The sequence below is a fragment of the Phocoena sinus genome, chromosome 17 (genome assembly GCF_008692025.1).
Source record: "Phocoena sinus isolate mPhoSin1 chromosome 17, mPhoSin1.pri, whole genome shotgun sequence".
Classification (NCBI taxonomy): Eukaryota; Metazoa; Chordata; class Mammalia; order Artiodactyla; family Phocoenidae; genus Phocoena; species Phocoena sinus.
The window spans coordinates 77,778,072-77,804,817 of record NC_045779.1 but is presented as its reverse complement, the minus strand read 5'-3'; the positions used below and the strand labels follow the sequence as shown (position 1 = coordinate 77,804,817).

Sequence of the window (26,746 nt, the reverse complement as noted above, 5' to 3'; positions counted from 1 at the left end):
TTAATCAAGACAGTATAGTACTGGCATAAAAACAGAAATATAGATCAATGGAACAGGATAGAAAGCCCAGAGATAAACCCACGCGCATATGGTCACCTTATCTTTGATAAAGGAGGCAGGAATGTACAGTGGAGAAAGGACGGCCTCTTCAATAAGTGGTGCTGGGAAAACTGGACAGCTACATGTAAAAGAATGAAATTAGAACATTCCCTAACACCATACACAAAAATAAACTCAAAATGGATTAAAGACCTAAATGTAAGGCCAGAAACTATCAAACTCTTAGAGGAAAACATAGGCAGAACACTCTGTGACATAAATCACAGCAAGATCCTTTTTGACCCACCTCCTAGAGAAATGGAAATAAAAACAAAAATAAACAAATGGGACCTAATGAAACTTAAAAGCTTTTGCACAACAAAGGAAACCATTAACAGGACGAAAAGACAACCTTCAGAATGGGAGAAAATATTTGCAAACAAAGCAACTGACAAAGGATTAATCTCCAAAATTTACAAGCAGTTCATGCAGGTCAATATCAAAAAAACAAACAACACAATCCAAAAATGGGCAGAAGACCTAGACAGACATTTCTCCAAAGAAGATACACAGACTGCCAACAAACACATGAAAGGATGCTCAACATCACTAACCATTAGAGAAATGCAAATCAAAACTACAATGAGGTGTCACCTCACACCAGTCAGAATGGCCATCATCAAAAAATCTACAAACAGTAAATGCTGAAGAGGGTGTGGAGAAAAGGGAGGAATGTAAATTGATGCAGCCACTATGGAGAACAGTATGGAGGTTCCTAAAAAACTAAAAATATGATTACCATATGACCCAGCAATCCCACTACTGGGCATATACCCTGAGAAAACTGTAATTCAAAAAGAGTCATGTACCACAATGTTCATTGCAGCACCGTTTACAACAGCCAGGACATGGAAGCAACCTAAGTGTCCATCGACAGATGAATGGATAAAGAAGATGTGGTATACATATATATATATATATATATATATATATATACACATATACACACAATGGAATATTACTCAGCCATAAAAAGAAATGAAAATGAGTTATTTGTAGTGAGGTGGATGGACCTAAAGACTGTCATACAGAGTGAAGTAAGTCAGAAAGAGAAAAACAAATACCGTATGCTAACACATATATATGGAATCTAAAGAAAAAAATGGTTCTGAAGAACCTAGAGGCAGGACAGGAATAAAGACGGAGACGTAGAGAATGGACTTGAGGACACGGGGAGGTGGAAGGGTAAGCCGGGACGAAGTGAGAGAGTGGCATGGACATATACACACTACCAAACGTAAGGTAGATAGCTAGTGGGAAGCAGCCGCATAGCACAGGGAGATCACCTCGGTGCTTTGTGAACGCCTAGAGGGGTGGGATAGGGAGGGTGGGGGGGAAATGCAAGAGGGAGGAGATATGGGGATGCATGTATACGTGTAGCTGATTCCCTTTGTTATACAGCAGAAACTAACACACCATTGTAAAGCAATTATACTCCAATAAAGATGTTAAAAAAAAATATTGGGGGTTTGAGGTAGATCAGGGGATGCCTGGCACAGGGACCTCCACCCCCTCCCCTGGGCCCACGGTAGACGCCTGTCATCCTCCAAGGCCCCCATGACCCCAGACAGGTCCCAGATGTCTTCTCTGCAGGACACTCCAGATGCGGGGCCTGGTGCCGGGCAGCCTGGTCTTGGGTGATGTCCTTGCCTTCCTCCCGGGGTCTCCGAGCTGCTTTGGCTTCCCCAATGCCCCCCATCGGAAGCCCCTTCGGTGGGCCCATGGGGTGTGGTCAGTGGGGGGAAGTGTGGGTCTAGCTTGAGGGCTGCCGTGTGCGGGCCGACTCACCGTGTCCTCCTGGCCCTCAGTGGGCAGCAGCCTGGGCTGCTCCACCTCCGCCTGAAGCGGCGTGGGCGGGACTGGGCATCAGTGTTGCCTCCTGCCTCGCCCTCGCCCTTGCCGGGGCAGCTCTGCGGTCTCTAAGCAGTGCAGGTCAGGACCCGGAGCCATGCTGCTGGGCCCAGGGTGGAGCAGAGCGCAGAGCAGAATCGGGGCAGGTCTGCCCCAGCAGCTCCCCTGCAGGTGGGTGTGGGGCGGGCCCGGGAGTGGACCCTCCAGCGAGGAGGACGACTGCTGCTGCTGTCAGGCCCATCACCACGGCCGGGAGGGCCTCACAGAGGCTCCAGCAGGAGCGAGGTGCAGGGCGAGGCGCAGCCGTCGGGCAGAGGTCAGCTCGTACCTCCAGGGGGGCTGCGGGGTCCCCGTGCCCTCCTCCTGCTCTGGGTTTTGGGCGCATCTTGCGGTTCCTGGCGGGCTCAGGCCTTCGGGAGGCTGAGGGCAGGAGGAAGGAGGGACAGCCGTGCTGCTGTCGCTTCTCCGGCCCCCAGGCCTAGCCCTCACACAGCGCCGCTGCTGTCCAGTGCCGCATGTGGCCCCATGTCAGCACGGGGCACAGGCTCACAGGTGAGCTCCTGAAGGTCACTGATTGACGCCTCACCCTGATCTGCTGAGGGCGGGCGTGCTGCCCCCTATTACAGATGAGAAAGCGGGACCAGGGTGGGTGAAGTGACTTGTGCAGGCCCCAGCTTGGGAGGACCGGCTCTCCATCCTTTGGGGGGGGGCGTCTCTTCAGCTTAGTGAGGGGGGCAGGGCCCATTCTGTGGCACCCCCGTCTAGACAGTACCGTTCCTTCTCTGCTGCTGGGAAGGTCGACCCTGGTCTTGGGGGGCCCTGGCCTCTGAGAGACCCAGGCCAGCAGGAGAGAGCTGCAGGCAGAGGTCACGCCCTGCGTGGGAGCCCATCCGGGGCAGAGACGGCCCTACCACAGCCTCAGCTCTGGCCCTGGAGCTCGGCTTGTTGGCCCCCAGCCTGAGCCGTGTCCGGGTTCCCGCTCTAGCCCCGTGTCCCCTGGCATCCTGCTGGTGGGCCGCTCCTCCCCCGGGCCTGGGGGCTTTGTCCTGCAGGCAGGGCTGCATTGCTGGGGGCGTCCCCTGGCACCCGCACTTCCTCTGGTGCCTGGGGGACAGGATCTGGGCAGTCTGAGGACAGACGGCTCCCTTCAGGCTGCTGGGGTCAGGGGGCTGACGTCCAGGGCACAGCCTGGCGCCAACATGAGCCAGGGGCACAAGGCTGGAGGAGGCTGGCAGCCCTGGTGGGCGGTCATGGAAGCCGCTTGGTAGGAGGCCTCCCGGGGAGCGGGCATTGCTCCCTTGGCCTCTGCCAGCAGTTTGGAGGCAGCCTGGGGCTGCCCTGGGACACCACAGCCCAGCAGCATCCGCCCGGCCCTCTGGCCTGGCCCTGCTGCAGCTTCCGCCCGCCCTCTGGGTTGCCAGCGGCTCCCTCCCTCTTCTTTGTTTGGGTCATTGCTGCCTGCCGCCTGCCCTTGCTGGGGGACACCTTGGTGCAGAAGTCGGGGCGTGAACTGGCTGCGGGTGGATGGGCGGGAGCGGCGGGGAGGAAGCTGAGGGTGCAGCCTGGCACGTGGGGAGCCTGGGGGTGGGGGTGGGTGGCTGCGAGCCACCGGGGACGGACCCCCTGGGCTCCGGGTCCCCAGGGCCTTGAGGCCCAGAGTCCTGCCCGGTGGCGTTTCGTGTTCCCAGACCAAGGTCCTCGGGCTGGGCTGAGTCTTTGTGGCCCAGCGGTGGGATGGCCTCCATCTCCCAGTTGCTGAGCAAAGGCAGAGGCCGTGTGAGACTGCAGGTTAGATGAGATGGCAGGCTGGGGACTTGCCCTTCTCAGACCAGGACTGCCACGACCCCTCACCTGCCTGGACATCGGTGGCAGTCCCTTGGATTGTTTTTGCCTCTCAAGCAACAGGTGCTGTTGGCTGGGCCCCGCAGTCCCTTCCAGTTGCCCGTCTGTGGCTGGGTGCACGGTGGGCCTTTGGGTTGGAGGGTCCCTAGTGCCGCCCCGCAGCCTCCGCCAGTCCCCCAGGTGGCCGTGGGACCGCCTTACACTTGCTGTCCCTCCCGTCTTCCCGGGGCTGCCCTGCCCCTCCCTTCAAACCGTGGCTCTGCGGCTTGGCCACCTGCTCTGTGCTCCCGGCTCAGATCCCGCTTGAGCTGCTGCTCTGGGGACCCGCCGGTCTGTGGCTCTGCTGTGCCCCCAGGGTCTCTGAAAGCTGCTGTTGGATCCCTTGTCGCCCACTCGACGCTCCGGTCCCCAGGGCCAGGCCCCCTTGACCACGTTGGACACATTGCCTGGTGCACAGCAGGTGCACGGGTGCACCTGTGGAACTGGGCCGAGTCCTCTTGGGTCCCTGTGCCTGCCTGGGGTCTGCATGGCCGCACAGGACAATGATGGGGTGGCCTTCCAGAGATCTGAGGAGATGCTGGGCCCCCACCTGGATCTTGTCTGCTCAAGGCAGACACCCCTGCAGCCGCAGCTCTTGTTTCCACACTGATCTTTCTGGAGGATGATCTTACTGGAATTTTGCAAATTAAGCTTTAATATTTTTATGATATCCATCCATGAAGTTTATGGAGTAAAGGAGCGCTACATGGTTAATTCAGAGAAAAGTCACCCCTAGCCGCCCTCCTTCCTGTCCCGAGTCAGCTGCTTTGGATTCTTCTAGTAGATCTTTGATGCTTTCCTCTGAATAACACACTCGTGTCGCCACTGCTTGATTTTGTTTTCAACATTTACACATTATTTGTTGACTTGCAAGGTGAGGGTGCAGCAGTCAGACTCCTAGGCAGGGTGGGCGGGGCCAGAGTGCATCCTGAATCCCAGCGCTAAACCCTCTTTCCTCCCTCCCTGCCCGGGTTTGGTTTCTTCCAGCTCTGCAGGAAGGCGGCGGCCCTGCCTTCTGTGAGAAGATGTCCTACGGATCCATCGCTGGCAGCGGCGGCCTGGGGAGCCACGGCCCTTTTGGGGGGCCCTCCGCACAAGGCTATCAGCCCCTAGGTAAGGACAGCAGTGGGCAGCGTGGGCGGGTCTCCACTGTGCTGTGTTGGCGGCTGTAGATGGGTTCTGTCCTGGCCGGCGCTGCCTGTGACCCGGGACCAGGGGTGACCCTGGCCCTGGGCTGGGATGGCGCCGTTGGTGTTGGGCTGAGTCGGCACCAGGAGAGAGCAGAGTAGGAGAGGCTGCTCTGCTGTGGGGTGGACGTGGGTGTCTGCGGTCATTCTGCGGTGGCCCGCGGGTGCTTGGCAGATGGCTGAGTGGGTGACCGTGGAGCAGGTGTGAGCGCGCAGTGCACAGTGCGGGGAGCGAGGCCCGCGGGGTGATGGACACTGTCCTGAGCTACACCGGGCGGGATCCGCTTCCAGGTTTCCGGGTGCCGAGCCCTCACCCCGCAGGCTGACCGCACAGTCTGCTCACTCGCTGGCTCCCTTCCCTGGGCCAAGGGGGTTTTCGGCAGGACGTGCGGCTTACGTAACTGATTTCGTGTCCTTGGGGGTGCCAGGCAGGTGCGACTCAGTGTGAGTGTGAGTGTGTGTGGGGGCTTTAACTGTGACGGTTTAAGGCTTGGCGACGTGGACTCCCAGGTGCCTCCCCTGGAACCCGGTTCCTTCCCGTCACCCCTGGGCTGTGGGTTGCGGCTTCCTGGCTCTTGCTTGCTACATGTCATGGTCTCACACAGACCTTGCGAGTCTGCGTGTTTTGGGACTCTGTACGGTTGAATTATTCTGCAGTTTGCTGGTTTTGCTGTTTTGCCCCTGAGCCACTGCCGTTCACGTGGCTGCCCTTCCATCTCCCTTCTCTGTGGCGCTGGGTCATGTGCGTGGCCATGGCAGGCGTTCCTGGTCCATGGGCGAGGGGCTGTTAGGGCACTTGTTCTGGGCCCTGTTGCGTGGTGGTGCTGAGGACCCTTGGACGCTGGCGCGGTCGGGACGGCCCAAGCGAGGGGGTGGCCAGGGGTGGCCAGCTCGGTGGCTGGTGGTTGTGCTGACCTGCCCCTGCTTCCCATCCCTTCAGCACCAGGCGGTGGCGACCTTAACTGTTTGCCCGTCTGTGGGCGTGGAATGGTGTCTTCTGGTTGTAACTCACATTTCTCTGGTAACTCATGGGATTGATCAGGTTTTCGTGTGATCACTGGGCATTTGGGGCTCTCTGGGTAACTCTTTCGTGTATCTTTCCTTTGAGTTTGTCTTGTTCTTGTCGATGTACAAGGTTTCTGGAGGTGAAACCTTTGTCCACTGGGCTGGCTTTTCACTATGGTGCTGCTGAGGAAAGCAGGTTCTTAATCACGACGTAGCTGGGTTTATCAGTCATCCCTGTCATGGTGTGCATTTTCTGTTTAATAAATTCTATGACACGGTGATAATGATGTTGCCTTTACTTCCTCTAAAGCTTATATAATTTGTTTTTCATATTTAAGTCTTGCAATCACCTGGAATTGAGTTTTGTTTATGGTGAGAGGTGGGGCGGGGAGGGTGGAGTGCAGTGCCACTTTTCTCCGTGTAGCAGATGGCCCCCGGGCCCTTGACTGAGAACTCCATCCCTTTCTGCAGGCCTGCAGTGTCCGCTCTGTGATGGGCACAGTTTCCCTTGCAGGTTCTCCTGGTCAAGTTTTCTATTCCTGTGCAAAGTTCTACCCTAATTTTCATACATTGTTGTAACTTTGATATTTTTTAGGGCAAGTTGCTCTACTTGTTTTTCCTTAGAAATGTCTTGGGCATTTTGGCCTTTTGTTGCTGAATAGATTATAGAATCCCTGTGTCAAACTTGGACTGGGATTGCTTTGCATCCGCTGTGTTAACGTGTGAGAATCGGAATCTCTGTCATCACCAGTCTTCCAACCCATGAACGTGTAGGTCTTTCTGTTTATTGGGTCTTTAACGTCTTTCAATAAAGGTTTATAATTTTCTCCATAAAGATCTTACATATCTTCCATTAAACTTAACAAAATGACAAGATGTTTTTTGCTGCTTTTATAATTGGTACCATTATAAATGGTATAAATTACACGTTCCAAGTCATGGTTGCTGGTGCACGCACACACGACTGGTTGTTTTAAGAAAGAAAGTCCAGAGGTTTTATTTAATTTTTACATCCTATTTTTTAACTTTCTGAATGTGAGATACTTCAAACAGAACAGTAGACGCAGTGGTACCATGAACCCAGCACCCGTCCACTGGGTTTCGGGGTGAGGGGCATCCCCCGTGGCTGGTGCAGCCTCAGCTCTGCCCTCATGACCCCTCTGCCCAGGGCATTGAGAAGGAAGCCCCAGACGTCAGCACATCTCCTGTGTGAGTATTTCAGGGTGTGTCTCTTTTCCGTGACCAAGTGTCGTACAGTTGCAGCCGTGGCTTCCTGCCCACCGGTGGGTTCCGGAGCACCACAGAGACATGCGTTTCCACAGGGTCCTTACGAGATCCACGCGTTGTAGTCGATGATACGCCTTTTAAGTCTTTCCAAATCTCTAGATTCTCCTCTATCTTAGTTTTTCTTTTTTTCCTCCTGAACTTTATTTCTTGAGGAAGCCAGGTTCTCCCTGTGGAGTGTAATTGACTTTTGCCCACTGACTTTGTCCTGCCATTTTGCTAAAGTCTTTTTATTAATTGTAATAATTTGTAGAATCTTGGGTTTTCTGTATAAACAGTGTCATTTATGAATAACAACAGTATTTTCCTCTTCTATTTCAATGCTTTTATCTTTTACTTATTTTTCCTGCCGTCTGGAGCCGGCCCGATGCTCTAGTTCAGGGTTGAGTAGAAATGGTGCTTATGTTCTGTGTGAGTTTTGGGACAAAGAGGACTCTGTGTTCCTCACAGGCATCTGGGATTTTGCTGTAAAACTGCCACGCGGGCCTGGAGTTTTCTTTGTGGACTGCTTTGGACTGCCCATTACTCTCTCCATCTGTGAAGGCTGTCCAGGCTCTCTGTTTCTTCTTGGGTCAGTTTGTTGTGTTTTTCTGGATATGTGTCTGCTTCGTCTAAATGTTCAAATTGATTGAAATGACATCGTGCGTGGTAGCGTGTCAGTGTCCAGTGGGACCCGGGCAGCATTATTGTTTGGTCAAGGGCATGGCTCTGAGGGTAGCTGCTCTGGTTCCGACCCCCTGCTCTGCTGTGTTCCAGCTGTGCCCCGATCACCTGAAAATGGACCAGGTTAGGCTTCCCTCCTGTCGTGGTGGAGATTGAGCAAGTTAACCCGGTGAAGCCCTGTTCCTGTTGTTTTGGTAACGTCTGTGGTACCTGGATCACATTCTCTTTTTTATTCCTAATGTTGTTTATTTGTACCTTCCCGTTTTCTTCTTTCGTAAACAATATTGCCAGACCCTTGGCAGTGTTATGAGCCTCTCCAAAGAGCTGACTTGACTTTCTTGATCTCTATCATATGCTAGTTTTAAAATCTGATGGATTTCTGCCCATGTTTTTACTATTTTCCTTCTCCTTTCTTTGAGTTGACGCTGTTTTATTTTGCTGACTCCTAAGCTGGAGGTTTACCTCATTCAAATTTAGTTTTTATTCTTTTCTAATAAAAGTATTTAAGGTTATAAATGTCCAAATAATCACTGTTTTAGTCGAATCTCACACATTTAAAAATATATAGTATTTTTTTTGTTAGTGTTTAGTTGTAAATATTTTGTGTCCATTATGATTTCTTCTTTGACCCAGGATTTATTTAGAATTATAGTTCGTCATTTCCAAACACATGTATTTCTTTCTAATTGTCTTTTAAAAATGATTTCTTAAGTTAATTGCATTTCTGTCAGAGAAGGGTCTGCATCTTCCTGATTCGTTGACAGCTGTTGAGACCAGGGCTGCTTCTGGGATGCTGGTGTGATTCTGGGGGTGGCCAGGAGGGCTCCCAGGGAGGCAGGGCTGGGCCTCCCAGCCAGAATGGTGGGGCCCTGCGGAGACCCCAGGTGTGGGAGCAGCTGCCGTCACCAGTACCTGCTGTGTGCCAAGCACCGTGTGTTACGGCTTACTCGGGGGCCCTAAAGTTAACTATGAAGAGCTCAGAGTGGGCTCTTATCGTAAAATCCCATCGCAAATGCAGCAAAAAGCCAAGCGGGACATGACTAACACATAAAGAATTCACATAAATAGAAGGAACTCCCCCCGCCGCCAAATCTTCATGCGGATGGGCCAGATCTGTGACGAGATCGGGATGGCTCACAGCACGGGAGAAGGCACTCAGCCTCACTGGTACCTGGAGAGCTGGAAGTGAACTTGGCCATTCTCCCGTGGCCAGGCTGCGGGGGGGGGGGGGGGCTCTCCCGGAGGGGAGGGCACACGGCTCCCTGCCTCCAGACCCCGCTGCCTTCCCTGTCGGCCCAGCCACGCCTCTTCTCTGTTAGGGAATAATCAGAGATACAGGCAGAGGTGTTTGCCACGTGGGGGTAGGAGACAGAGTTCAGAAACGCCATCACCCCTCAGCCTGGGGAGACTGTGAAGAGAGCCGCGGCCCGGGGCGGGATGTGAGGCCGCCGAGTGGATCAGTCGTTGGCGAGTGCCGACGACCCATCCACGGCCCGGTGGGATGACTGACGGACATGGGGAATGAAGCAGGCAAAGCCCCGTCCACGGTCTTCTAGTTGCGTGAGACCTCAGCCCCGAGTGTGGACTGTGTTTACCTAGGGATGTGCGGTTGCAAATGATCTTTATTGTTTTCTTTTTAATTGTCTGCATTTACATGTAAGTTGTCCCAGTTCCCCCCCCACCACCCCCCAAAGTTCAAAGTTCACGTGATTCCGGAGGGCAGATCAGACTGGCCCCTCCATGGGTGTCTGGGAACCTTGTGGAGCAACCAGGGGGAGGTGGGCAGGGTCTGGACTCCTGGTGACCGGATGCCAGCGAGGCTTGGGCATCGAGTGGCACCTGGCCTGCAAGCCGGGCCTGCGGTCTCCCTGCTCCCCACGAAGCAGAAGGGTGACCCCATCGCCCGGGACCTGGGCGGCTGCATCTCCACCCTACACAGTGCTGTCTGGGCAGCCGTCACTGGGGCCCGGGTTCCCGGGCCTGGGGAGCGTCTGCCTGCAGGGGAGGCTGCCTGAGGAGGAGGCCCTGCCTGGAGGCTCCCCGGGAAGCCCCTGGGGAAGAGGGGAGGTTAGGCCCTGACCTCGTGCGCGATGAGATGGGCCCTGTCCTGGACCCTCAGACCCGCAGATACACCCAACGTGGAGGCCTTTTCTGCGAAGGAGCTGCCGCTGTAGGAGGTCAGCGCTGAGACGGGCCGGCACTGCCAGTCCCCAGGACTTTGCCAGACTGTCGACGTGCTCAGATGTCTCCCCTGGAGCAGGCTTCTGGAAAGTGCCCTCCTCGTAGAGCCAGGCGGAGCAGGGCCCACGCAGCCTCATGGGCTCTGGTGTGTCGTCTCCGCCCGGCACCACCGCCTCCGTGGGCCCCAAGGTGCCGCGGACAGGAGGCAGCTTGCTCAGAGAGGTGTCCGAGTGTCTTCACAGCGTGCATCTTAGGGCTCAGGAATTTTGGCAGACCTGTCCAGGAAGTGTTTCTGAATGAATGAAACGTATCGAAGAGGAAACGCCACAGTCGCTCCTCAGCTCGGCAGCCGAGCGTCAGGGGAACTCGTTTTTCTTTTCACTTCCAGTACACCAGGAACAGTGTTTTCATGAAATACAGCAGTATGGTCCTGTGCTGGTGTTGCGGCGATTTCAGATTGCCACAGACGTTCCCAAGGCCTCATTCTCCGTTTTTGCCGCGTTGTTTGTTGCACACAGATAACACCTGTCAAAGGCCTGGCCTGGTCTGTGGGTCACATCTGAGGCTCTGCTCTAAGGAGTTTCGTACTGGTTTGGAATTACCTTTCAGAAGAACCTGGGTGTGGAGAAAGATTTGGAAAATTTAAAGTTCTGAACTGATTGCTCTCTTTCAGCAAACGGGGTGTTCTGGAGGGTGTGGCAGTCAGGGAGGGCTTCCTGGAGGAGGTGGGTCTGAGTGAGTGGAGCTGTCAACATGGATGCTTGGAGGGCCTGGCACACCTGCTGTGCTGCGTGAGAGCCTTGTTCTACCAGCGGCACCCTGAGCCACTCTGCAGGCAGGCGGGGCATAACCGAGACTGTCCCTTGCTGTCTGTAGAGTGCGCTAAATGTTGGACTGAGTACGGAATCCGTCATTTCCCCTGCCCGTCGCCAGAGAGCAGCCTGCAGGACTCCTGTGTGGGCAAGGACGGGGAAGGTGATCTGGGGCCGGCCGGTACACCCAGAGGCCCAAGGGCCAGGAAGCGAGGTACTTCCGCTGGGAGGCTGGGTCTGGGGGTCCCAGGGAAGGCCACCCAGAGATGATGAGCACTGAGGAGGCAGGGTCAGTGGGCGGGGCATGGACTTCCAGGGGCTCGGGCTGTGGGTGCTTCCCTGGTGGCACAGTGGATAAGACTCCTTGCTCACAATGCAGGGGACCTGGGTTCGATCCCTGGTCAGGGAACTAGATCCCGCATACATGCGGCAACTAAGGGTTTGCATGCTGCAACTAAGGAGCTGGCAAGCTGCAACTAAGGAGCCCACGTGCTGCAACTAGAACCTGGTGCAACCAAATAGATAAATAAATATTAAAAACAGACAGACACTAAAAGCTGGGGCCTGGCCCGTCTCCACCCTCACCCCCACCAGCACGTCCCTTCCCAGGGCCAGCTGATGGCGTGGTGGAGCTGGACCAGTGGCAGGAGGGGTGTTGCCAGGCTGTCAGGGCCCTGTGGGCTTCAGGGATGAGGCTGACCCTACAGGACAGGGTGAGGGGCTGGACCGGCTTCCGTGACCCCTTGGTCTCTTGGCCCCAGAGCCTGCATCCTCCTTGCAGAGGGGGCTGGCAGGCGAGTGTCGGGTCCTCGGTGTGTGCTTTAGGAGGACGCTGCGTGGGAGGGGAAGCCGAGGGCAGGACTCATGCAGCTGGGCAGGAAGGCAGGGGTCAGTGGCGCCCCAAGGGGTGGGTTCTTGGCCAGGGTGTCTGGCGTGTCAGGGGTGAGTGCTGTCCCCGGGCTGGCCCTGGCCCCAGAGGGCCTTCTCCCTGCGGACAGGAGACAGCTGTCCCAACCTTCTCACTCCTTTGCCCCTGACATCAGCTTCTGGAGGCAGGTAGGGCCGGGTGGCCCTTTTTGGAGGTAGATGGGCACCATGGCCCGGAAGTGAGGTCCATTGTCGCATGGCGCCCAGCCAGGCAGCTGCAGGGCCAGGACTTGGACCCAGGCCTCTGGACGACCCAGCAGGGAGGGGGCCGGTGGGTGGGAGCTGGCAGCAATGTTCTGGATCTGAAGAGGCTCCCCGCGAGCCTCCACCGTATCTGCCACTCCACTGGCCGGGGCCTTAAACACCCGCCTTTTGGTGCCTTTCCAGGGCCAGGGGTCGCCATGGACGGCAGCAGGACACCGGAGTGCACCTCGCCGCCTGCCGGCCCGAGGAAGGACTTAGCTGCAAGGGCCCATGGCCGGGTGGCGGGGCCCAGGGCCTCCCGGGCCAAGAAGAGGAAGCCCAACTTCTGTCCGCAGGAGACGGAGGTGCTGGTGGCCAAGGTCAGCAAGCACCACCAGCTGCTGTTTGGCACCGGGCTGCTGAGGGCCGAGCCCACCCGGAGGTACCGCGTGTGGAGCCGCATCCTGCAGGCCGTGAATGCACTGGGCTACTGCCGCCGCGACATCGTGGACCTCAAGCACAAGTGGCGGGACCTGCGTGCCGTCGTGCGGCGCAAGCTGGGCGACCTGCGTGGTGTGGCCCCTGGCCCCAGCCCTGCCAAGCCCCAGGCCCTGGCCCTCACGCCTGTGGAGCAGGTCGTGGCCAAGACCTTCTCCTGCCAGGCTCTGCCCTCTGAGGGCCTCAGCCCCGAGCTGCCCAGAGGTGAGTTCATCGCCCAGCTCAGCCGGCAGGAAGCTCGTGGCCCCTGAAGGCCGCTGTCCCTCCCCTCAGTCCTCCCTCCACGATCTCTGGATCCTTCCTGTCCTTCATCCTCTGCTCCTTCACTCGCGTGCTCGCCCAGCCGGCCGTCGTGCACGTGACAGCGTCTAAACCCCAGGCATTCGGGGGCTTGGCTTCCTCCTCGGTGGTGCTCGTCCCCTGCCTCACCCGTCGCAGAGCAGAGCCAGGCACAGACAAGATGCAGCTCTCTTCTCAAGGGCACCTAGTTCCAGCCTTTGGGCTGTGACCTACATTGAGAAAGGCCTCTTCTCCCGGCAGTGTCACATGTGAAGCTGAAACACAGGGTCTCCGGGGCAGCGCTTAACCTGCTCCGTCCCACACGCGCTTGCTTTTCTCTCTCTGTTTCTGGTTCAGCGTCCAGACGAGGCCTTGGCTCGGGCTGGGCTGGCCCTGCAGCTTCAGGATGGGCAGGTGGGGACCTCGGGCCTCGCAGGCAGAGCCCTTCCCGGGCTTTCCAGGGGAGCATCGCTCTGCGGGGCCTGACTTCTCCACAAAGGCTGCAGTCGGGCACAGCGGGTCAGGGGGGGCGGGGTCAGCGCAGGCCTGCTGTCCGGCAGCCCAGAGAGTGCTGGGCCGGTAATAATAGGCGCTGTCTGGGCGGCACGCGGGCCGCAGAACTGCTGTGTGAGGCCATCGTGGCGGCAGCTGTGGAGCCGGGGGAGGGTGTGCCTGCGCTGGGTCCCCGCTGCACGAGTGTCACATCTCCGTGCTGCCCTGGGGCTGGGCTGGCCTAGAGCCGGGGCTGCAGTGGGTGGCCCCTGCTCCCCTCCAGATGCCGGCCCGGCTCTGCTCTCCCTCCCAGCCTGGGTGAGGTCTGCGGGCTGCTCTCCTTCGGCTCCGGCTTCCTCCCCTGTCCTGATATGTTCGAGGACTGGCCGTGGGTGTTGGGTGTGTCATAGCTTGTCCTTCTGTTGCTCGGGAGGGGCCGCTGTACGGTTTGTGTCCTGTCCACGTGGTGGGCGGGCTCCTCGTTGCCGGCTTTTGGCACAGTAAAAGGGCGTGCGAACATCTGTGTGGAAACACGTCCTCGCTTTCTTGGCGGGTTTGGATAAATACCTGAGAGTCGAATTGCTAGTCCAGCGTGAGTGTAAGTTTAACTTTGTAAGAAACTGCCGAGCCACCGTCCACAGCGGTTGTACGTTTTCAGGCCCCAGGGCAGCTGTGAGAAGCCCTCTGCTTGGCGTCCCTGCTGGCAGTCGTGCTGGCTTCAGCCACACAGAGCTGGCGGGAGAGGGGCCTCGCTGCGATTCAGCCCGGTCTCCGCACCAGGGGCTTGTGCTGCGCTGTCTGTCCGTTCATCCTTCTTCTTTGGTGCAGTGTCTGCTCACACCCACGTCCATCTCTTCCTGGGCTGCTGGCCTGTCGCATGCATCTGCTCAATCTTGATTCTGGAGACAAGGCAGTGGACCTGCCGGACACCTGTGTTGAACCTGTGGTCCACGTTGAGTTCATTTTTGAGTGTGGTGGATTTGGGGTCGAGGTTCTGTAGATATCCAGTTACCGCACTGTTGCTTGAACATGGAATGACCTGGGCACCTCTGTTTTCATGTTTCTTTCAATCTGTGTCTCTGCTTCTCCAGCCCACACTGTCTGACTACGGAAACTACGAGGCCAGTGTTGAAGTGAGCGGGGAATCATTTCTTCCTGTTTTCCCAAAGGCTTTCGGTAGAATTGGTCTTGTTCTTCCCTTAAATACGTGGCCACCATCTGAGACGGCGTTTCTTTCTCTGTGGGAGGATCGTCACCCGCAGTCTCTCTAACAGTCTGTGCCACCCTCGCTGCGGTCATTCTTGAGTGAGCTTCATGGTTTTGTGTCTTTCAAGGGACTTGCCTGTTTTGTCCAAGTGTCAGAGTTGCCGGCGCGAGTTGTTCTAGAGTTCCCCTCGTGTCATCTGAATGCCTGTAGGACCTGTAGTGAGAGCTCCTCCTTCCTGACGTTGCTACATTGTTTCTTTTCTGTTTTGTTCTCAACTAGTCTGGCTGCAAGTCTATCCATCTTGTTGATAGTTTCAAAGAGCCGGATTTTTACTTCATCAGTTTTCTCTATTCACCCATTTCCATTTAACTGATTTCTGCTGACCTTTATTATTTCCTTTCTACTTTGGGGTTGATTTGTTTCTGTTAGATCATTGACTTGGGACTTCTATCCTTTCCTAATGTAAGTATTTATTGCTGTAAATTATCCTCGGCACACTGCTTTACTTACACACATTTGTATTATGTTTTCATTCAGTTTAAAATATTTTCTAATTTCCTTTGTGATTTTTTTTCTTTACTAATGGTTATTTGGAAATGCGTTGTTTTTTAAATAAGTGTCTATTTCCAGATCTCTTCCTGTTATTGGTTCCTAGTTCTGTTGTGGTCAGAGAATATACTGTGCGTAATTTCAACTATTATCAACAATCGAGACTTGCTTTATGGCCTGAGGTATCGGCACCCTCCGCGAGTTCCTTGTGTGTCTGACAAGGATGTGCGTTCCGCTGCTGCTGGGTGGCGCGTCCTGCGATGTTCATTCCGGTCAAGTTGCTGGAGAGCGCTGACAGACAGCTGATCTTCTGTCTGCTCGTACTGGGAACTCCTGAGAGCGGGGTGTTGGCGAGTCTCAGTTTTGCCAGTTTCTACTTCGTGTATTTTCACACAGTGACACGAGGTGCATATTTAGGGTCGTTTGTCTTTATCGCTCGTCCCCGATACCACTGTAACCACGTCCTTTTGGTCTCCGGCTGGACCCATCGTCCCGAATGCTACTCTGTCTGACGTCAGTTGTGGCCACTCCAGCTGTCTCATGACTACTGTCACATTGATGCATTTTCCAATCCTTTACTTTATAAGCTGTATCTGATTTTACACGTGAGCTGGGTTTCTCGTGTTCGGCGTGCCGTCGAGTTTGCTTTTGTCCCATCTGACATCTCTGCTGTGGATTGAGTGGTGGCAGCAGTTCACCCTGAGCTTCTGGTGACGACAGAGATGTTCTGAATCCACGCTCCAGCGTGGTCTTTACTGGTCATGCGTGGGCTGTGATGCGTGACCCTGCTTTAGATGGGTTCTCTCTCGTGTCAAAACGTGTGTGTTTGGGGTAAATCTGCCACGTCGATAGTTGCTTCCTTTGTTTCCCTGTGATCCCTCGTCCTTCTTCTCTCTGCCTTCTTTCTTTGGAGTGACCGAGTGTAGTGTAGTGTCCTGTGTTAGCTCCGCTGTTGGCTTATGGGTGTTCCTGGTTTTGAGCGGTTTCGCTTGGAGTGTGTAACCAGCGTCTTCAGCGTCCGTGGCCTTCCCTCAAGGAACAGCCTCGCCTCCTTCTGGTGTGTGAGCTCCTTATAGGACTCCCGTCTGCGCCCCTGCACCCCGCACATACGTCATGTCTAACGCCGTTGGTACTCGTTTGACTCCGACGATCTGACTCTGAACTAGATCAAGAGCGAGACAGGACGTCTTCGTTTGCCCGCACGCTCGCCCACTGCGGTCTTCAGCTCCTCCGGCCGATCCAAGCGTCCTTTGCCCTCCTGAGCTGCTTTTAACATTTCCTGTCCTGCATCTCTGGCTGAAAGAGCTTCTCTCAGCTTTTTTCTGTCTGAGAATCAGTCTTTATTTTGCCTCTAGTTTTGAAATATATCTCCACTAGGTACAGAGTTCTGGTTGACTGATTTTTTTTTTCCTTTCTTTTCAGTGCTTAAAGATGTCATTGCGGGGTTTTCTGGCTTCCGCAGTTTCTGAGGCTGCCGTTGCCCTGGGGCGTGCCCAGCAGTGGGGGCTTGGCCCGAGGAGCTGCCCCCTTTGCCCTTCTCTTCGCCCCCCACTGAGCATTGTGGCTCCTGTTCTGTCTCTGAGGCTCTGCTGGACCCCGAGGGGACACAGCTGGGAGGGGGTGGCTCTGCCCAAGCATGGTGGCCCTGGGATCCACCCAGGGATCCACCTTCAGGCTGCACAGTGAAGATGTGACCTCCCCTTCCTGTCTCCTCGCAGCCACCGAGATGGACCTGAGTGATCTCCAGGAACTGTTCCAGGAGACGTCGGCCAGCGTCTTCCGAATCAACTCCAATGGTGAGTTAGTGCCCTGGCCTCACCCTGCCCTGATCCGGGCTGCGGAGTGCACTGCGGGAGGTTCGGGGTGGTGGCCTCCCGCACTAGGTTGCCCTGTGGCCCAGGCCCTGCCGACGCAGGACAGTGGGGTGGGGGCAGGGCATGAGCCCAGTGCTTTGGGCTCAGGCTGGGCTGTGTCCTCGGCAGGTGCCCTCTTGGGCCCGTTCCTCCCTCCCCCGTCGCACACCTGGGACCTGGATGGGCCCCCTGGGGAGGAGCGTGTCAGAGCCTCCCTCAGACTGGCAGGGCCGCCCCCTCACAGGTCACCGAGGCTAGGGGTCAGGGCGAGAGCCACAGCCCACGAGGACAGGGCTTGTCCTCCACTCCCTCAGGACACAGGGGCATGGACACAGGGTGGCCCGGGCCCCCTGTACCCTCGTGGGTGGGAGCTCGCGTTTGCCCTGAACTCTGAGCTCTCCCAGGTCAGAGAGCGCTGACCAGGGGGGGAGAGAAGCCCCTCCCTCCCCAGAGCCAGGGCGAGGCCCACGGGGGCAGCTCCCCAGGGCCCCTGAGCCCTACTCGGGCCTGGGCCTCTGTCTCTGGACAGCTGGGGAGAGGGCTGACCTGGGGCCCTGCTGTGGGGTCTCGGCACCCACGTCCCTGCACAGAGGCAGGCTGGGGGCGCATCCTGGAGGGTGGGGACTGCGTGGTGGAGCCCCGCTGCCCCTGACTCCTGCCCCCTTCTCTCGGCAGTGGCCTTCTTGGAGCAGAGCCTCCGGTCCCTGGGGACGCCAAGTGGCACGCAGGAGCTGAGGGACAGCCTGTGAGTATGCGTGTGGTGCGTGTGGGTGTACACGGATGTGCCCTGCACCCACTCGCATGCCGACCCATCCACACACCAGCCCGACAGCTGGCTGGGCTCACGTGGGGCCACCCCCAACACAGATGTGTGACACCCATGTAGACACACCTGTGTACAGGTGTGCACTCAGGTGGCGGGACATGCGTCTCTTGCACACTTTTTGCTTCACTGACTGTCCCCACACGTGTCTGCCACACGCCAGAGCTCCGGCTGCACCTCCGAGGTCTGGGCCAGTCACCGGTGGGTTTAGCGTTCTCTGCCCTGATGATTCTTGATGCTTTGGAATTAGCTGTTGTGGCAGCGGGGTAGGGCTTCCTGCTGGCGGGGCTCAGCCCTGCCCTCGGCTCCTTGCATCCCGCAAGTACCCTGGGAAGGAAGGGGGTAGGTAAGGCTGTTCCCCTTCGTGGAGGAAGACTCTGAGGCCCCGGGAGGGGCTGGATGTGTGGCTCAAGCTGCACCTTCTCAGTGGACAGGCCAGAACCCAGCCACCCACTCGTCCGTCCGTCCACCCACCCCTCCTTCCTTCTCTCCGTCCACCCAAGCAGTCTGGGACCACCCCTGCCAAGTCTCAGGGTGCAGAGCAAGGCAACAGAGGGCCCTCGGCAGATTTTGTGTGCAATTCTGCTTTAAGTTATTCTTTATGTTTCTTTTTAAAAGTAGCATGTATTGTTTCCTGATGGTGAAAGCAGTGCGTGCTCGTGGGCACTCGGGTGGCCTCCTGCCAGCCTCTTCTCAGGCCCACAGGCGTTTCGTGGAGTCGCGTTTCAGTCACTGATGTCCTGGGTCCTACTCGTCACACTTAGGGTTGGGGCTGTGCGTGCCCCCGTCGCACACTGAAGACGTGCCTTTCAGAGGCGCAGACGGCGCTGTCGGCTCTGTGTGGTTGTTCAGCTGAGATGCGGGACCTCTCTCGGGCTGGTCCGTCTTCACCATCAGGAACGTGCAGTCTGTCTCTGTGCTGCTGCCTGTTTCCGGGTTGGGCTCCCGGAGTGTGGTCCCCAGGGTCAGACAGGTGGCCTTCTCAGAGCCCTGACCCTTGAGCGCGTTTCCTGGGCTGCCTGGTCTGGGGGCTGGAGGATGCCATCACCGATGTGGGTCTGGAGAGGGGAGCGGGCCCTTCCCTGGGCCCCAGCTGCTCCCCACCCGCCCCTGCAGCCTCAGCTTCCAGGTCCACAGCTCGCTGAGTGCCTTCCTGCCCCCCTCTGCCCCTCAGGAACCCCAGCCCTCTGCCCCTCCTCCAGGTGGGGCTGACCAGGCTCCCTAGCCTGTGTGTCCTGGCCTTCCAGAGCCTTCCATGGCCACATATGTGGGGGGAATTTGTGCACCTCCTGGACCGTTAGCATTTTTCTTTTTTTCTTTGCGGTACACGGGCCTCTCACTGCTGTGGCCTCTCCTGTTGCAGAGCACAGGCTCCGGACACACAGGTTCAGCGGCCATGGCTCACGGGCCCAGCCGCTCCGCGGCATGTGGGATCTTCCCGGACCGGGGAACGAACCCGTGTCCCCTGCATCGGCAGGCGGACTCTCAACCACTGCGCCACCAGGGAAGCCCAGCAGGCAGATTCTTAAGCACTGCACCACCAGGGAAGTCCCCTAAGTTTTTTTTTTGTTTTTTTGCGGTACGCGGGCCTCTCACTGCTGTGGCCTCTCCCGCTGCGGAGCACAGGCTCCGGACGCGCAGGCTCAGTGGCCATGGCTCACGGGCCCAGCCGCTCCGCGGCATGTGGGATCTTCCCGGACCGGGGCACGAACCCGTGTCCCCTGCATCGGCAGGCGGACTCTCAACCATCTGCGCCACCAGGGAAGCCCGCCGTTAGCATTTTTAAATGACTTGAGACAGCACGGAGTTGTCAAGTCGGTATTTTCTCCACGTTGACAGTCGCCAGCTTTTGTATTTTGCCAAGTAAGGACACTAAAAAAAAAAGTACGCTACCATCCACTATTGCCATCATATTAAAAAATAAAGATATTTCAGTACTCCTGAAGTAGGCAGTATCTGATCTCAGGAGAAAGAACAGTCTTTCAAATTGAATAAATATAGCTTCACGAGAACCTCACAAGGTTGAACCTGTTTTTCTCATCTTGCGTGAGACAGGCGTGGGCTTTGTCATTTCTGTCAGCCACCGTGAGTGGCTCTGTCCCGCCCCCCAGCACGGGCTCCCAGACTGGCCGAGGTGGCCGGGGAGTGAAGGCGAGGCTAATCGGTGTCAGCCCAGGGCACTGCTGGCACCCCCCGGCAAGAGTAGCTGAATGAATGGACGGTCCTTCCAGGAGCCCCGGGCAGGAAGTCTGCCCTGCGGCCTCACCTCCCTGCTGGACGTCCTCCAGCTCTGCTCATCTTTTCTGAAATTGTCTTGGCTACTTCCGATTGGTTGTATTTCAACATCAATTTTAGAGTCAGCTTGTCCTTTTCTGATTTTTGAAGCTTGCTCTAATTTTATATGGGGTCACAGTGACTCTGCAGACCCATTTAAAGAGAACTGGCGTCATAGGATCCTGAGTCTTCCTGCCCGTGATCATGGTCGGCTTTCGTGTCATTTACAGGTGTTTTTTTTCCAGCAGTTCCCTGTAGGTTTTAGTGCACTGGTCTTGCATGTATTTTGTTAAATTTATGGTAATGATTTCATATGTATATATTTTAAAATTAATTAATTAATTTATTTATTTTTGGCCGTGTTGGGTCTTCGTTGCTGCGCGCGGGCTTTCTCTAGTTGCTCCGAGCGGGGGCTACTCTTCATTGTGGTGTGCAGGCTTCTCACTGCAGTGGCTTCTTTTGTTGTGGAGCCCGGGCTCTAGGTGCGTGGGCTTCAGTAGTTGTGGCACGCGGGCTCAGTAGTTATGTCTCGCGGGCTCCAGAGCACAGGTTCAGTAGTTGTAGCTAATGGGCTTAGTTGCTCTGTGGCATGTGGGATCTTCCTGGACCAGGGATCGAACCCGTGTCTCCTGCATTGACAGGTGAATTCTTAACCACTGCACCACCAGGGAAGTCCCTATATTTTTATACTATTGTAAGAGGTATTGTTGCTTAAATTTCATTTCCCATTTTTGGTTCCGCTACATGGAAATACAGCTGATTCTGTTTATCGCCTGTGCCCTGTGCCCTCGTTAGATTCCATATTCCCTAGGATTTTTCTACATAAATGAACCTGTCGTCTGTGACAGAGACTCTTCCACTTCTTTGTTTTAAATCTGTGTGCTGCTTACCTCTTTTGTCCCGTTACAGTGTTGTAACCGTGTCCTTTTACAGTTAGAATGTCATAAACCTATGAAGTTCCACGTGGAGGTAGGCAGTCCTGGAAGTGTACGCCTGTGCCGGTGCCCGTTCAGGGGGAGCCGCCCGCCTGTCCTGGCAGAGACAGGATGCTGCTTTGACTTTACAGACTCTCTTCAGCAAGTTGATCACCTTCCCTTCTCTTTTCTAGTTTTCTTAGAGCTCTTGTCGTGAATTCTTGTTGAATTTTGTGGATGCTTTTTCTGCATGGTTTACTGAGATGATTTTCTCCCTTATAAATTTGTTCTGTTAGTATGAGGATTACATTAATTGATTTTGGATGTCAGACCAACCTTGCGTTCCTTGGACGATGTTATCCTTTTTGTATGTGGTTGGATTCAAGTTTCTAATATTTCGTGCAGGATTTTTGCTGCTCTGTTATGTGACTTTTGCTGCTCTTTGCTTTTAGATTCTTTGTTTAGGTTTTGGTATCAGGGTAATGCTGGCCGCGTAAAATGTAAGTGTCCCTTCTTGTCTGTTTTCTGGAGGACTCTATAGTATTGATATTACTTCTTTAAATATTTGATGGTGAAGTCGTCTGTATCTGTAGGAATGTTTTCGAGAACAAATTTAATTCCTTCAGTAGGTGTAGAGCTGTTTAGGTTTTCTGTTTCTTCCTGAGTCAGCTTTGATAATTCTTGTCTTTCAAGGAATTTTTCTTTTTCATCTTAGCTGTCAAATTTATTGACATTTGGGATTCATAATATTTCCTTATCTGGGTGGGAGGTGTGACAAGGAGGGAGGGCTCTGTGGCGCCAGCGACCACGTGACCAAATCCCGAGGGGAAACACGGCGTGTGTCCCTGCTGTTTCCCGTGGCCTCCGGGCGACCTGGGAGGAAAGGGTCCCTGCACCGCGTCCTCGGCCCACGCCCCCTTAGGCTGGTGCAGAGTCTCCTTCCTATGCCACCCCCATCCCCCTTTCCACATGCCGCAGCTCCGTGTGACCCAGGGGCCAGCGTTGGGGCCTGGGGCCTGCCCGTGCCTCCTGGGGCGTCCACCTCTGCAGACGGCACCCGGCTCCGTGGTGCCCACGCCTGCTGCTGCCACGTGGGGGTCCCACAGGGGGCAAAGAGGGGCATCTGCGCTGCAGCTTGAAGGTCGGGAGGGTCTCTGGTGTCTGCGCCCCGCAGCCAGGCCAGGGCCCTTCCCTCACTTGGGCCTGTGAGCCCGCAGGAGGCCTGAGGACAGGGTCTACCCTGTGTCACTCCATCCACAGGGGCAGTGGTCAGCCCCAGGCGGCGAGGGGCTGGTCTTTTCAGCACCTTCAAGTTCACACTCAGATTCTTAAACTGAGGGGCTGGGAGAGGCCCTGGGCCCGGCCTCGCCATGTTCCTGGGTCTGGAGGTGGGAGTCTCACCGTGGCCCCCAGAGGCCTGGGAGAGGGCTGGGCTTTCCTCAGCAGTGGTCCCAGGGCCACCTGTGCGGCCACCGTGCTTCCTGGGCCCCGACCAGTGCTGACCCACAGCGGCCTTTCCACAGGGAGGGCTCATGGCTGGGGTCCTGGGGGTGCAGCTACCGAGCCCGTGGCTTGGGTATGGGGTCCATGGGGGCTGGGAGGTGAGGGGCTTGGTGATGCTGACCTGAGTTCACCGTGTCATGTCATTTCCCCCTTCCCCCCGCCTCGCCTGCCCCCCTCCCGTGTCCGTCCCTCCCTGGGCCTATCTTTACGTCCTTCCCGTCTGTTCCCTTTTTCCTCTGCACGACTCCTCCTTTCCTGTGCACTTTCCCGTCCCTCCGCGAGCCCCCCACCTGCCGTGCTGCCCTTCTGTGTCATCCACCCTTTCTGCTGCCCACCCCCCGGTCTTCTCTCCCCTCCACACGCACTCCAGGCACACGGTGCAGCAGCAGACCAACCACGCGGTCGCAGCCAGTGCCAGTGCCCTGAAGCAGATGGCTGAGCTCCTGCGGGGCTGCTCCCGGGTATGTTCCCTGGGGCCGCGGGGTGGGGAGACAGATGCTGACCACGCGGCTGCTCGGGGCAGAGGTCGCGCGTTCCTCTGTTCACTGGGCCGCGGGCCGGACAGCGGTGCAGGTGCCGTGGGCTCCCGGCCTCCTGGGCAAGAGTGCCCTGTCCCCCTGCCCCGCTCTACGTGCCCCTCACCCACCTGCCACCTCTACGTGTGCCCTTCCTGCCACTGCACTCACCGTCGGCCTCCTCAGCGTGGTCACGGCCACCGCATCCCAGACCACGGCCCCTTCACAGCCCCCATGTCCCCGCCGCCCCTCCCCACTGGCCTCTCACGTGCCCTGCAGCCCTGGCCGGCTGTCTGTTATCCACACCCTACCTGCTCCCCCAGAGGTTGCGGGAGCCCAGAGCATGCAGTGTTGTTAAGCCCTCGCGGGTTACAGAGCAGGGGCCTGTTTTCTTCAGTGAAGCTTGTTTGTTGCCCATTCGTTTACATGTGGCCCAGGGCTGCCAGCAGCTACAGCAGCAGAGACCCACCTCCAAATCCTAAAAGCTGAAGTGTGGCCCCTCGCAGAGAGGCCCTGCCTCTGGTGAGGAAGACTCAGGCCCCGTGGTGAGCCCCGCGGGCGCCGTCCGGCAGTGGGCAGGCGTGGACCGCTGATGCTGCTCAGCCTGGGCGAGCACAGAGCTCCCGCGGGGTGAGAGGAGCACGTGTGTGTTCTGTTGGTCCGAGGTGCCCGGAGGTCCCTTTGGAGACAGAAAGCAGACGTGGTAGCCTGGGCTGGGGACTGGTCTCAGGAGGACACAGAGGACTTTGGGGGCGATGGAGATGTTCTAAAACCAGGTGCTGGTGATGGGTGTACAGCTGAAGCTTACACTTAAGGTGAGCTGTACACCTAAGATAGATGGATTGTTACCTAATAGCATAGACCCGGCTCGAAAACTTGAGTTACACTTTGATAAAAAAAAAAAATACACTTAAAAAAACGTCCTAGGATCAGGGGTCAGGTGTCCCTGCATGGCGTGGGCAGGGTGCACCCGAGGTCCCAGGTGGAGGAAGCGCTCAGAGCTTTGCTGGGAGTGGCGGGCACTGCTCTGCGTGCGATATAACAATCACAGCCTGGTCGTCGGGACCAGAGGCAGGCGCCTGGTCCTGGCCTTCGCCCAGGGTTCACGCAGCACAGGGCAGCGTCTGCAGCGGTTCTGAGGCCTTGGTGTTCACGGGCCTGTTCACGTGTGGCCTTGTGACCCACGTCCCCGGCTCTGTGTATGTCACGAGGGCTGGAAAGCAGAGTTGACCCCCTTGGGAGTTCAGAGGGCTCACTTTTAGCCTAATATATCCTTCCTTCTTTCCATCCACCCACCCGCCGGCCCCCCTGTCTGTCCATCTGTCCCTCCATCCATTTACCTGCCCGTCCACTGACTTACCCAGCCATCTACCCACCCATCCATCCATCTGAGAACCAACAAACATTTATTGCACCCCTGCTCTGCCAGATGCCGGGAGAACACAAATGAGGTCCTGCGGGAGCACGTCTTGTCCAGGTGGGCAGCGTGGGTCACTGCTCTCGCAGGGAAGAAAGGCTGAGCCCATCACCTGGAGCTGGTGGTGGATCACGTGGGCTGCAGAGCTGGAGATGTTTTGCTCAAAAGCACTAAATAGCCCCTTGGACTCTTAGGTCTGTCCTGGGGCATACATATGGTGCCAATTATAAGAGCCTTACCTGGACACTGAAACAGACTCCACAGAGCTGCGGCCACACGGAACTGTGAGGCCCAGACACTGCCAAGTGCCCTGGAAGGGCAGGTGTTGGAGAGCTGGTCTCCCGAAACGCGCCTGGCCTGCTGGTGCCCCGCGGCTCCTTCTCACGCATGGGCTTGCATGGGGTGCGTGGTGGCAGTGAGGGCTGGGTTCTGGGACTTGAGACGCAGGGTCTGGGGAGTGTCCAGGGCCCTCCTGGGAGCTGACAGGAGGTGCTGGGGGCAGGAGGGGACCAGGAGCCTGTGTCCGCGTCCTGGTCCAAGGACGCTGGGACTGGCGTGGCTCCATTGGTGCTAGTGCTGTGTGGTGAGAGAGGAGGGGCTGTGGCTCCTGATGGCCTGGCGGTGTCGGGTCCAGGGCTTGCTTGCCCGTTCCCTCGTCTGTCAGTATGCCTTGAGTGCTGGCTCTGTGCCGGGTTTCATCCTTGACGCTGGGGTGCAGAGACGAACAAGAGATGAGGTCCCATTCCAGCAGGAGGACAGAGGCCGTGTGTGAGTGCTGAGGTGCTGGGGGCAGGATGGATGGTTTGCCGACTGCAGTTCTGATGCTGGGGATGAGATGCAGCCTCACCACCTGTGTGACCTTGAACAGGCCACTTAGGACTTGTGCCCAAGATCTCCTGAGCTGTTAGGTGGGGATCGTAACACCTCTCACCCGAGTAGTTTGTTTTGGGGACAGGACAGGCATATCACGTTAGAGCGGCTGGCCCCGAGGTCAGTGTTGACGATGCCTGTGGTTTGGGTGGAGATGGTGTTCACGGTGATGCTGGCTGAGCCCGTGGAGCCCTTGATGGTGTCTGAGGTGATGGAGATGACGGCAGCGGCTGATGAAGATGGGGATGAACCCAGTTCTAATGGCAGAGGGGATGGTGACGGCCGTGAGGCTGGAGATGGACGGACGGGGACGCTGTGGCGCAGGTGCTGCCAGGCGGGACGGGAGGGGCACAGGAGCATAGTGAACTGAAGTGCCCAGGGGTGGAGGGGCCGCGGGGGCAAGATGAGGCCTCGGCAGCCTGTTGAAGCCCCCCCTCCCCCTCCTTGCAGCAGGAGCGTCTTCAGCTGGACCGTCTGAAAACTCAGCTTTCAGACGCCATCCAGAGCTATGGAGTGGTGCAAAAGGTGAGGCCCCTGCAGGTCCCCTGAGCACCCACTCTGGGTCGGCCTGGTACAGTCCCATCCCCCAAAGCAGAGGAAGGGCCACCTTGCAGACGTTGGATAATCGCCAGGATCTGGCTGGTGGGACCACAGCATGTGTGCAAGTGAGGGATGTTTACCTCTGGAGTGCTGCCCAAGAGGGTCCTCATGACAGCCCCCTGGGAGGTGGGAGAACAGGTATCACCCATCCTTCCACACCCGCCTGAGTGTGTGGGAGGAAGCCATCTAGCAGATCAGCCCCCAAGCCCAGCCAAGCTCCCAGTTTTCCAGAGTCCTGGGGCAGCTGAAGGTGTGCTTTGCTATTGGTCATCGTCCAGTACTTTGTGTTTATCTGACTGTTTCTTCTCTTTTCCCCACCTTTTCTGTTCTTCCCGTCTCCCTTTTCTTGTACTTTATCCAACAGAAAATTGCAGAAAAGTCCAGAGCACTGCTTCCCACAGCACAGAGGGTTGGCAAGCAGCAGGTGGGTGCTGAGTATTTACCCTGGTCAGTGGGTGTTAGAGGACAGCATAGAATCCAGTGCCACTGGGGCTCCGGGAAGGGCAGGGAGGACCAAGGTCCTACCGTATAGCACAGAGAACTATAGTCAATATCGTATGATAAACCGTAATGGAAAAGAATATAAAAAATAATGTATACATGTATAACTGAATCACTTTGCTGTACAGCAGAAGTTAACACAATATTGTAAATCAACTAGACTTCAATAAAAATGTAGGTAAAATAAATAAAATAAATTAAAATTATGAATTAAATATCCTTAAAACAGAAAAAGAAATTGACATTTTACCCTCAGGTCTCTGGCATGGGCTTGATACAGGGAAGTGCTTGCTGACAGTTCTGCCTACTGTACGGGACCAACTTGTATTAGACCAACCCTCCTGTGAGTAGGAATGATAGAAAATCCAGTAAAGAGTG

The 26,746-nt window shown here is 56.4% G+C and overlaps 2 protein-coding genes across 5 annotated transcripts in view; one reads left to right on the top strand and one right to left on the bottom strand.

Annotated features, from left to right (window-relative positions):
- LOC116742260 (basic proline-rich protein-like) overlaps positions 1–26,746 on the bottom strand; it is a gene marked incomplete at its 5' end in the record, with an annotated part of 114,428 nt that overhangs the window by 47,064 nt on the left and 40,618 nt on the right. The window lies entirely within an intron of this gene.
- TSNARE1 (t-SNARE domain containing 1) overlaps positions 1–26,746 on the top strand; it is an 82,338-nt gene that overhangs the window by 25,446 nt on the left and 30,146 nt on the right. For 3 of the 4 annotated variants that reach the window (XM_032610128.1, XM_032610132.1, XM_032610131.1), the window contains exons 2-9: positions 4,819–4,944; positions 11,028–11,177; positions 12,278–12,775; positions 16,817–16,894; positions 17,627–17,696; positions 22,836–22,926; positions 25,718–25,792; positions 26,232–26,291. In XM_032610128.1, the coding sequence (XP_032466019.1) occupies positions 4,819–4,944; positions 11,028–11,177; positions 12,278–12,775; positions 16,817–16,894; positions 17,627–17,696; positions 22,836–22,926; positions 25,718–25,792; positions 26,232–26,291 (1,148 nt within the window). The remainder of the gene's footprint in view (positions 1–4,818; positions 4,945–11,027; positions 11,178–12,277; positions 12,776–16,816; positions 16,895–17,626; positions 17,697–22,835; positions 22,927–25,717; positions 25,793–26,231; positions 26,292–26,746) is intronic. The other variant, XM_032610130.1, reaches the window with a different exon arrangement.